At 51.6% G+C, this 10,611-nt stretch overlaps 1 protein-coding gene across 1 annotated transcript in view; it reads left to right on the top strand.

The window, feature by feature from the left end:
- The first annotated feature begins 289 nt into the window (after nt 1–289).
- ITPKB (inositol-trisphosphate 3-kinase B) overlaps nt 290–10,611 on the top strand; it is a 28,495-nt gene continuing 18,173 nt past the window's right edge. The window contains exon 1 of the mRNA XM_009285584.1: nt 290–464. Within this exon, the coding sequence (XP_009283859.1) occupies nt 290–464 (175 nt within the window). The remainder of the gene's footprint in view (nt 465–10,611) is intronic.

Raw genomic sequence — 10,611 nt, 5'->3', positions numbered from 1 at the left:
ACGGCACCGTTGGAGCAAGCCAGTTTTGGCAAAAGTCACTAACCTTAAGGACTCCTTTAATGCGAGGGCTATGGTTGCTGGCTTACTAAAATCAGCCCCAAAGGAATTGCTGCTCTGCCCTTGGTATTTCTGGGTTGGAGAATGGAGGACATCCAAGCTGGACGTGTAGTTTAGGTGGCAAGGTTCCTCTTGCCTTGCTGCTGGAAAACACTTGGAGCGTGAGCGGTGTGTTGTAACACTGCAAATGATTTCACTGCGAGGGCAGGTACCAACTGCCTGTTAGGGGGGCATGAAGCAGATCTCAGCTCCGGAGGCAGCAGAGGATGCTTTGCACCTTGGCTTGCTGAAGCAGCTCATCGAGCTGTCACTGAGCCAGAGCGAGAGGAAGCGGCAGCGCCTGCCCTCTCCTCCTGCACTCTGCAAACGCTCTCCTGGGTGTCTGCAGCAGCCGGCTGAACTGTGGGGTGAAGTCCTGGCCACTCACTGCTCACTCCCCCCAGCCTCCTCCACTAGCTGCTTATTTGGGAAGGAACCTCCTTTTTCTCTTTTTATTTTGATTTGGAAAAATAAAATTAGAAAAAGCCTGTAGGAGACCAAGTGACTAAGTGATTCATGTGCTGCTGAAGTAAATGAACAGCAAAATGTCTGAGGGGAGAAGATGACTAAGTTTTTCTTCCTCCTCTTCTGCTTCCCTTACCCTCTAAGAGGAGCTAAGCATAGTCGCCTGCAGCAGAAGGACTTCAACAACCGGCTGCTGCCCACAGACGCAGCCTCAGAGATTGTGGGCTCCTGCCTTACCAAAACCCCCGGTCGTTCGGAGAACCGGGCGCCTTCCCTACATTCATTTCTATTCTCTCTTGCTCTTCACCCAAGATAAAATATATTTAGAAATGGTAAGACACAATGAGCTAAACTCTGGCTTTGCTACACCCATGTTTGTAATGGGTTCATTGTATCGCTTCCGCCAGTGCCCTCGCGATTATATGGCTAGATATAACTACCTTTCATCTTCTTGTCCTTTTTTGGACCAGAAAATGGCTCGAGCATCCTCTTCAACCATAACAGTGCTGTTCTGAGAAAGGCTAGCTGGATTTTAATAAGAAACCCATGATCTCTACTTCTTTAAAGGATGCCGCAGTCATTTGCAGCTCATCAGTGAGAAGCCGCTGCTTGCTAAATCGGTACCTGGGGACTGGCGCTGGAGTTATGTCCATAAATACCGTGTCATGCCGCTTGCCTTAAAAATAGCCTCTTTTAAGAGAAATATTTAGTTTAGAAACAATTTCACTTAAAAAAAAAAAAGAAATAGAAGGAATCGGATCTCTCTCTTTAAATTAAGAACCTGAATTGCCTGTGTGTCCAGTGTGCGTCCAGTGTGTTGCCAGCATCGCTGTGGTACTCAGACCCTCTCTTCCCGCAGCTGGGGAGGGGGATGCTGGGGTTTTGGGGGGGATCCGCTCGGCCGGGGCAATGTCAGAGTCCTTAGGGTGCTCAGTGACTCTGCCATTGCCCCCCCAAAACCCCAGCATCTTCCCCCTTGCGCCTGTGCCAGCATCAGCTCCCCAGGGCTACCTGGGGTCCCAAGCAAGCCAACAGTGGGGCAGGGTGTTTCTCCCCAAGCATCCTCTCCCCGCTGCACGCCCAGGGATTCAACAGACAGCCGTTGCAGAGGCGATTTTCCATTATTAATGCTCAAAAGAAAGTTCCATTTTCCTGTTTCAGACGAGCATTTCCCCTTTGGGTTAGAGAAACCGCTTCCTCCCCAGCACGCCGTGGAAGGCTGTAAACATGCACCGAAGCAGCAAATTCCTTTGCCAGCCTCTGTGTTCCTCTTTCCACCAAAAACCTAGCATCCCCCCAGCTGGCACCGCTGCGGCATCGCACACACCAGCTCATGGGAGACTCCCCTGTTGATCGGGGTCATGTATATAGGAGCAGCATGTTTTTTCCTCCATTTCTTAGGAGTTTACAGCTGAAATCCTCTTTTTCTTCCCCCGCCCCACCCCTGCATGTCAGCGCACGGTTGGGTTGGAAAATCCAACCCCGCGTGCCACACCGGGATGTAGGGTTGGGTAACCCTCTCTGCGTCTCCAGGGATCCTGTCCCTTTCCCTGAGGGCTCAGGGGTGTGCCGGGGTGCAGCGGGGCTTGCCGGCTCTGCGCGCAAGCTTCAAAGGCAGAGTAAAAGCAGCAGCATAGGAAACCCCCGTGGCGCATTGCTAGCAAGAAACCTCCTTGCCTGATGCTGTGACGGCTTCTTCCCCCACCGCTCCACTGGCCTTTCCCCGGCGCAGGGCTGCCCAGCCGGCACTGGCACACTCGTCGGATGCTCTCGCACCAGGCAGGCGTGGCAGGACGTTGGCTTTGGTGGCGGAGGTACGTACCCAGCCCTGCAGAAGTTGAGCCGCGTTGCTAAAGCTGGCATTTTTTGGTGACTCATAACTAAAATGGCTAAGGGGTGTGCGTAGGGCTTTAACTCTGAAAATGAAGCCGAGGATGAAATTACTGCTGGTGCTGTGCTGAGGTCTGCTCACCGTCAGACATTCTGCTGCAATGGGCTGGGGGGCAGCTGAAGTGTGCTGTTAACACGAATTCCTCCCTCCATCCTGTTCTCCAAGGTCACTCGTACCCGCACGGTGCAGCGGCCGCACACAGCCAGTGCTCTCGCTCCGCTGAGCTTGTGCCACCCCCTGTCCTCGCCAGGCTGGGTGAGCCTGCTCCCAGGTGTGGTGGTGATGAGCACTCTGCCTGAAAGAGCGTGGGCGCAGCAGGGTCTGGATCCGCACGGACAGGGAACGGGGTAATCTGGCTGAAGTCAATGGGGATATGCTCCCTGTTCGCAGCCTGACACTGCTGTGTGGGGAATCAGGAACGAGCAGCTGAGCATATGAGATGCTCTGTGTTTGAAAGTGTTTGAATCCTTGTAATTAGCTTGGCCTTGCTGTGCTCCTGGGAGCCCCTGGCTCCAGCACAGCCTCTGGTTGATGTGTCCAGTGAGGAAGGAGTGCTTGTGAGCAGCTTCTCCTAAAGTGCAAGGTTTGTTCTTCCTGTACCCGTTCAGGGCAGTGCAGCCGGAAAGCTGGTGAGGAGAAAGCCCTTGTCTCTGGAGTGCCCATGAGGTGGGCTTAGAAGCCGTCCATGGCAAATGAACCTATGTCTCATTCCGGTGCAGAGAAGCCCTGTGTGTGCCCACAAGCCCCGGTGCTAGGAGTAGCGGATGCTGAGAGCTGTAAAAGCTGACCTGCACTGCCCTTGCCTGCACATCACCTTGCAGCACAAGGGGGGGCTGGTCCATGGATGCACGATGCCTGTGACAAGCCTCTCTTTGCCTTCAGGTCTAGATCACTTTTTTTTAATAGTACTTGGGGTCAGTGCTGTTTTAAGACCGGAGCCCGCGGGATGTGGAGTCAGGCCTCCTGCTCGAGAGAGGCCCCTTGGCGGCTGTGCGTAATCACCTGGGGAGGTGCCTTGGGCACTGCACGGTGCATATGCAGCAGGTCTGCAGCTGCAGGGAGGATGCTGCACGGCATGGGAGGTGTGTGCTGCCCCGGCACGCGCCTGCGGCATCCTGGCTGCTTGCAATGTCCCTCGCTGGGCAAAGAGGTTTCCCAAAGCCACCGTCTTTCTCTTTCTAATATGCTCCTTCTGTAAGGATCTGAAACCAAAAAGCATCAAACTGCATTTCCACTCCTGGAGGAGTTGCTCCTGGTTGCTGATTATATTTAGGAGCTCCCTAGGAAAAGGGGCTCGTCCCATGGCAGCGTGTTGGGGGTGCCGGTGAGCCGCAGCTGAGGCAGGCTGGTGCTCCCAGCAGCTCCTGTGCAAGCAGAAACTCCTCCAGCCACTTAGCAAAGGATTTGCGGTCCCAGCTCCGAAGCAGGAGAGACAATAAAACTCTAAATAGTACTTTAAATCATCAAAGTGCTATCCAAACATGAGGGACTCCAAACACAAATGAAAGTGCTAAACTGATTTAAAGGGGAATTAAATGGTCACGCCTGTTGAGCATTCAGCTTTAGGGTTTAGTCATGTTTATGAAACTTATAACTGCTCTTCTAAATCAGCTTTTTACACTTCATATACCCAGTAAATGTGAGTAAGTTCAGGGCTTGTGACTAATTTAAAAAATTTTTTATTCTAAACAAATTACTGCAGCCATTGCCTGGCCCTTTTTTTTCTTCCCTTCCATCTCTGCTTTTCCACTCCAGCCGAAGGCACTTAAAACACATCCAAAGATTTCACTTGCTCATGGAAGAGAGATGCATTTCTCACTCACATTTTCCACAAAGTGAAGTTCAGTTATGGTCGAATAGCATAAGAGCAGCGAGCTAGCTCCATGAGCGGGCAGAGCGAGGGAACAGCGATGGAAATGTTTTCTGTGTCCAAGACCAGCGCGAGCTGCTGGGGGTTTCAGCAACAGGAAAGCTCAAGTCTAAAAGCCAGGCCTTTCTCATCCAGCTTCTCCTGCAGATTGCTTCACTAACATTGCATGACTTGGTTTTGCATAACACTGCTTGTGCATCGTCAATGCTTATGGACATTATGCTCCTAGGGTGTTATATTTACAGCGTCCGTATCAATGCCCTCTATGCTAATGCCAGAGGAAATACCTTAGATGGCTGTAACAGCACTGGAAGTCAGCAGCTGCGCTGTCCGGCCCATGTCCACCCTGCCTGGTAGTACATCAGGCTGTACGGATGAGTGATGTTGCATCACACCATAGTGTGTGCCTGGTGTGAGCATTGAGCGGGGAGAAAATCCGTCTACAACCCCCTTCGTTGGGGGTATGAGCTCTGGGCATTGCAGCGCATGTCGTGGCCCATGTCAGAGAGCAGACCAACCCAGTCCCAAGCCCTTCTGGGTCACCTCCAGAAGCAGACAGGAAGAAATCAAGACTCAAAAAACAAGTATTAGCAGCTGCTTTGTTCTACTCACGGATATTACTTCTGCGTTTGGTGTCTCTGACCCAAAATACCTCTAAGCAGACTGTAAATGTAGTGTCCTGGTTTAAATCCCTAAAAACTTGCCTTCAAATTGTAGGAGAGGGTGTTCGGCAGCCCATGTCCTGTGAGTAACTCTATCTACCAGTCTAAATAAGCCAGATTGGAAATAACTGGGATTTTACCATCTCCTGCTGGTCTGAGCACCTGTGTTGCTTCACATAATGCCCTGTGCCAGGGACCCCCCTTCCCAAAGGACCCAGGGGTCTGGGGCATCCCTCGGGAGGACCCGGCGAAGCCTACAACTCCCATCCCACCTCGCCGTCGTGTAAGAGCACAGCTCAGCGCCTTGTGTTAAGATTGTTTCTTGCAGGAAGGCTGTACCCTGCCAAACCACTGCCCACCGGGTCACTCTGTTGTGACTTTTAAGAGCTGAATCTCTTCCATATCCTAAACTGCAGCTCTGGCTTCTAGGCTGCTGAGCTGGACTTCAAATCAAGCGACCAGAGACTGTTGCGGTTGTTCGGTGTCGAGAAGGGCACGTCTTCTGGTCTTGGAGGTCATGTGGGAGCTAGCAGCAGTTTGGGATTTACAGTGGCAGGGCTGGGAAAGCTGGGGGAGTCCTTCCCCACCGGCAGCGTGAGAGCGAGAAGCGCCAGAGCCAGCACAGGCTCAGGAGCCCGTGTCCCCAACTTGTGCTGGGCTGCTAGAGGAGCTGATGACCAGAAAGGGAATTCTAAACCAGAAAGACAGTGGTGAATACTCTTGGAACTGGGAAAGGAATCAAACACAAGTCTCCAGATGGAAACGGAGCAGTTTCCATCAAAGCTGATGACAAATTCCCTGATACGGGGTCAGATCTTTGGACAGCACATCACATTTCTCAGCTGGACGCCTGATCTGGCTGCCTACAGCTCTGTGCACTAGCATGTTGCACAGATGGGCTGCGGAGCTCCGGGACTCTTCTCACAAATCAAGTCACCGAGGCCCACTTTTGGCTACCAGCAAGTATTTTTATAATCTGCTGGCTTTTAAAAGCTAGCTGCTTGCTGAGGAAGAGGCACTGTATGGCTTAAGTAGCCATCCACCGAAAGTGATTAGCTGTTTCTGAATTATTCACTTACCTTCTCCAAGCTGAAAATTGCTTAACAAACCTTATTTGTGTGTACTTAATGAGTAACAAATACATTTCCACAGATCTGGATCAGTTCCCACCCAGGAAAGTAGGCTGAATGTGTCTAATGCTGGCAATTAATAATTCAACCAGCTTTACAGGAAAGTCCGTTATGGCTGATCTGCAGTGGGAGGTTTTCAGCTTTACTGAAGTAAAGGCTCTCCATCAGGAAGAAATGCCTCATGGAGACAACCATAGCTTTGAGGCTCAGTTACTCTGAGCTCCAATGAGAGCTTTGCCTTCGCTCTCACTTAGGCTTTTTCGGCTTCTTTCCTTCTTTGCCAGATTGGGCAGAGAGGTCTGACACTGCCACTCCTCTCTGTAGCAATTAACCCTAAGCATGGCGCTGACGTGGATCCCACGCCGCTGCTGCGCTCAGCTTGGGCTTTGTGGGTGAGGAGGTTGCAAATGTCCTTATATGCGATGGGTGACTTCTGTGCAGCCGGCTCCCACAGCCGCTCCGTTTCCTTCCATTGTGATAGGGGAGGTCAAACCGAAGGACTGCTGCTCACCCATCTGCCTTTACTGCTTCTAATTCTCCTCGCCTCCATCACAAGCAGGAAGAGGGAGCCTGCAACAAGCTCCTGTTTTTTTCCAATACACTGGAATATTTTTTCGATGATCCGAGCAGATGTTCCTGGCTTTCAGGCATTTTTACGGAGGCTCCTCTATCGCACATGCTGATCTCTTGCAGACGGCAGAGAAGGCAGTAGCTTTATCTCTATGACCCTCTACCCCATATCTTTGGTCTTGGTGGGACCGCTCCCTGGTCCCACTGGAGAAAAGGGCATTCCTTACAAAGCCAGATGGGAGTAGCTTCTCTCCTGCGAGAGGCAAAATCCTTGCTGGCTAAAATGAGACTATTCTGAAAAAACAAAGCATCTGAAGTAAAAGAAACAAGGTATGTATTAGGATTTTTTTCTCTCTCTAAATGAGATGGAGACCTTAGAAAGCAGCAGAAGCTACTACACCCCAGCCATCAAAATAATCTACTTCATGGGGCTTGTGGGTTTGGACTAGAATTGCTAGGCACCCAGAAGTACCTTTCAGTCATCAAACTATATTCCCTTTTATTAACTTGGGTTAAGTCTGTTGTTGGGCCTTGCTTTATCTTTGTTCAACAACCGCCATGGGATCCTGACTGGCATTGCCTCTGCCAGGTTTTGGGGAGCTGCTGAAATTTTTATTAAATGCCTTGTGTGACTAAACCAAGAAATGCCCACTGATCCAAAGCCCTCCCATTGCAAGCTGCTCCTCTGGCCAAAACAAGGCTATTTAGTCATTGTGCAGTACAGAAGCAAATGCGTCGGCGAGGATGAGGGGAGTTTGTATGAGAGGAAGACGGTGTAAAATATGGGCTGTCACTTGCTGGCAGCATCAGGGTCAGTGGTCACAGCCTGGTGCACACTGAAGCGGTCACTGGGCTCTTTCTATTGCTGCCTTGACAGAGGGAGAGGTTTGAGGAGCTGAGAGATGGCAAAGCCAAGCAGAGCATAACACCAGCTCTCTGGAGCATGTCACGGGAGGGTTTTCGGCCGGGATCCTGCATTTTGGTGGCCCACGTGCCAGGACGCGCCAGGAGGAGGCATCCTGCGGTACCTGCCAGCTCTGCCCCGCTGCCCTCTGCGCCCAGCGCCCAGCACAATAAACAAAGCTGGCCTCCTCGCCGTGGCTGGAGTGACACGGTTTTTCCCAGTCAAGGGAAACAATCATCACTAGGGAAACCTTAACTACTTTTTAAAGACCAAAAGAAAACACATTCATTCTTTTAAACATGGAAAACTAAATGGCCTCTTTTTCCTTGGCTGCGTGTGCGTGGCTGCGGAGCAGGCTGACATGGAGTGAACTCTGTGGGCAAATGCTCCCCCGACTTATTTAGTTATTAAAAGAGAGGGCTCTCCAGAGCAAAGTCTGCCCTTCTCAGCTGCTCACCATGTTGTTTTTTAAACCAGCAAGGCTCTGGACACGAGGAGCGACTCGCCGACCCTCCTACTTGTGAGTGAAACATCCCGGAGTCCTTCTGAGCTGTGCCAAAAGCCCCTTCCTGCGGGGGCTCCCGGCACCGCAGCACCGCGGCTGCGCTTCTCCTTTTGGAAGAGCTGGAAGTGAAAGCGAAGACTGGAGAGGGCCGCTGCACCTCCCACCCACGCTAGCTCCACGGGAGGGTGTTTGGGGAGTCACCCCGGTGCCTGAGGAGCAAGGAAGGGTGCTGGGCATGGGGCAAGGCTGGCGCGATGCCTATCCCGAGCTGCTGCGCTCGGCGAGGGGTGGGCAGCCGGGTGTTTCAGTTCTGCAAGGAACGCCGGGGGTGGTTGGATGTTAGCGTGCTGCAGGAGCGGGGCTTTCTCCAAAGCCAAGGGAAAGCCAGGGTGTCACTCATGCAAGCCCCTGGGCTGCAGCAACTCCACTGAAGCCAGGGGAAGTGGTGGGCATTGGAGACACCACTGTCTCCTCACAGTTTTTCTCCATCTCTTCTGATCCTAGGCTATTTTGGGATCTTCCTGGGAGAAAGGGGCTGAAGTTCTTTCCAGAAGTGGGAAAAATTGTTAACGCTGCTCCCACTCTTCCCTATCCCCTGCCCCAGCTGCCTAATCTTGCCTCTAATGGTGCATGCTCTAGTTAATAAACAGCACTGAAATACAGGTCCAGCTCCCGCTATTTCCAGGAACGTTTGGTCCCGTAAAACCATAGGAAACCATAATTTCAGCAAATTAAATAAGTTACTGCCTATCTCTCTGGCTCAACGCATGGAAAGGGAAGAGCACCCCGCTGGCTCCGTGCACGGGGAGAAACACCAGTCAAATTCCACCAGCGTCTGCACTGGGAAAGGGAGGCAACAGGCAGTCCCAGAAAGGCACGTCTCCTTCAAGCAGATGTTAAAGGAATGCCATATGCTATAGGGAAAATGTACAGCGAGCACTGAGCTCATCAGTCACTTCTTGTCTAATCTAATTAAACACAATATATCCTCTGACCTTCTGGGTTGGCACTAAATTTTCCTATGTTGTTCTTTCCATATGAAGCTTTATTGACAGATGGGGAAAGCCTAGAGTTTGCTTTAAGCTTCAGATAAGTAAAGTTAAACATGCAGCAGATAAAATTGTTTTCCCAGCACTCCTCTCCCACTGACCAATTGTGGGTGCTCGCTGGGAGAGCTTAAATCCTCTGGCCCGTATCCCACCCCCAGCCTGGGGCACTGCACTCCGCAGCGAGTGAAAGCAAGCTAGCGAGCAGCTGTAAGAGGGCAGAGTGCTGCAGAAACCCTTGAAAGTTCATTATTAGTGTTGGTTCTGACAGTTGCTCAGCTTCATTTCCATGGGGCAGACGATTAGGGAAAATAGTGCCGCTCCTCACTAAATATATTTCCAGAGTCACTAAATAATTTGCTACCTAACAGCTAATCAGTTGGCATTTGCTGATGCTGAAATAGGTTTTAAATAAAAAGTGTCAAATTGCATCAGACACCTCGTGCATATTCCCTGCTTATACAGGCTACATGACATCGCTGTGTGTGCAAGAGCGCGGTCGGTCAACACGGCTTCGTGAGTTTTCTGGGAGGGAAAGCAACCGCAGAGCTGGATTTGGGGGAGAGCAGGGTGCCAGGGTGCCACGAGCAGGCGCAGGCTTTCATCATGCAAAAGAGTTGGAAGCATGCTCAGCTTTCGGTGTGACAACCTGCATGCTCACTTCCTTGCAGGCAAACGAGAAGAGCACGTATCTGCCCTTCACCAGCATCACTTGGTAACACCACCTGCAAAGATATTTTTTCCAGTATGGTGAAAAATCCTCTAGTCTGAGTCGGGGCAGTTATTGCAGGTAACTCTTCCATGTACGTACAGCTGCGCCTGTGCTCCTGGACCTACGCACAAATAACTCCTTGAAATATAAACCGAAAGTTACAGAAGAGCCTGGAGGCGATGCCCTTACGGTTCCCAACAGGCTGGGTTAAGGAAGATTTCTTTCCTGTAAATAGCTTTAATACTCCCTTTGTATATTAATAGTGCCAGGCAGGGCAGGAGGCAGCAGCCCGCCAAGTGCAGAGGGGCTGTTTCCTGCACGTGGCCGTGGAGCCAAACTGGAGTGGTGTGAACCTTGTGGCTCTGATTTTCCGTGGCCGGCTGCAGGAGCCTGACACGGGGCTTGGCATGACTGGGGTCCCAAGCTGTCGGCTTTGAGATGTTCACCTGTGTCTGAACCCACACCAGCATTCAAATAAACGCAGACCTCTTGCTGAGTGCAGAGGGGCTGTTTCCTGCACGTGGCCGTGGAGCCAAACTGGAGTGGTGTGAACCTTGTGGCTCTGATTTTCCGTGGCCGGCTGCAGGAGCCTGACACGGGGCTTGGCATGACTGGGGTCCCAAGCTGTCGGCTTTGAGATGTTCACCTGTGTCTGAACCCACACCAGCATTCAAATAAACGCAGACCTCTTGCTGGGAGCTCTCAGCCACCCAGTGGCTGGGGAGGGGCCTGGCCCTGGTTCACAACCCCGTAACCACCC

The sequence above is a fragment of the Aptenodytes forsteri genome, unplaced genomic scaffold (assembly GCF_000699145.1).
Source record: "Aptenodytes forsteri isolate BGI_AS27 unplaced genomic scaffold, ASM69914v1 Scaffold280, whole genome shotgun sequence".
NCBI lineage: Eukaryota > Metazoa > Chordata > Aves > Sphenisciformes > Spheniscidae > Aptenodytes > Aptenodytes forsteri.
Note: the sequence above shows the minus strand (reverse complement) of the source record. Positions and strands in the feature narration are given on the sequence as shown.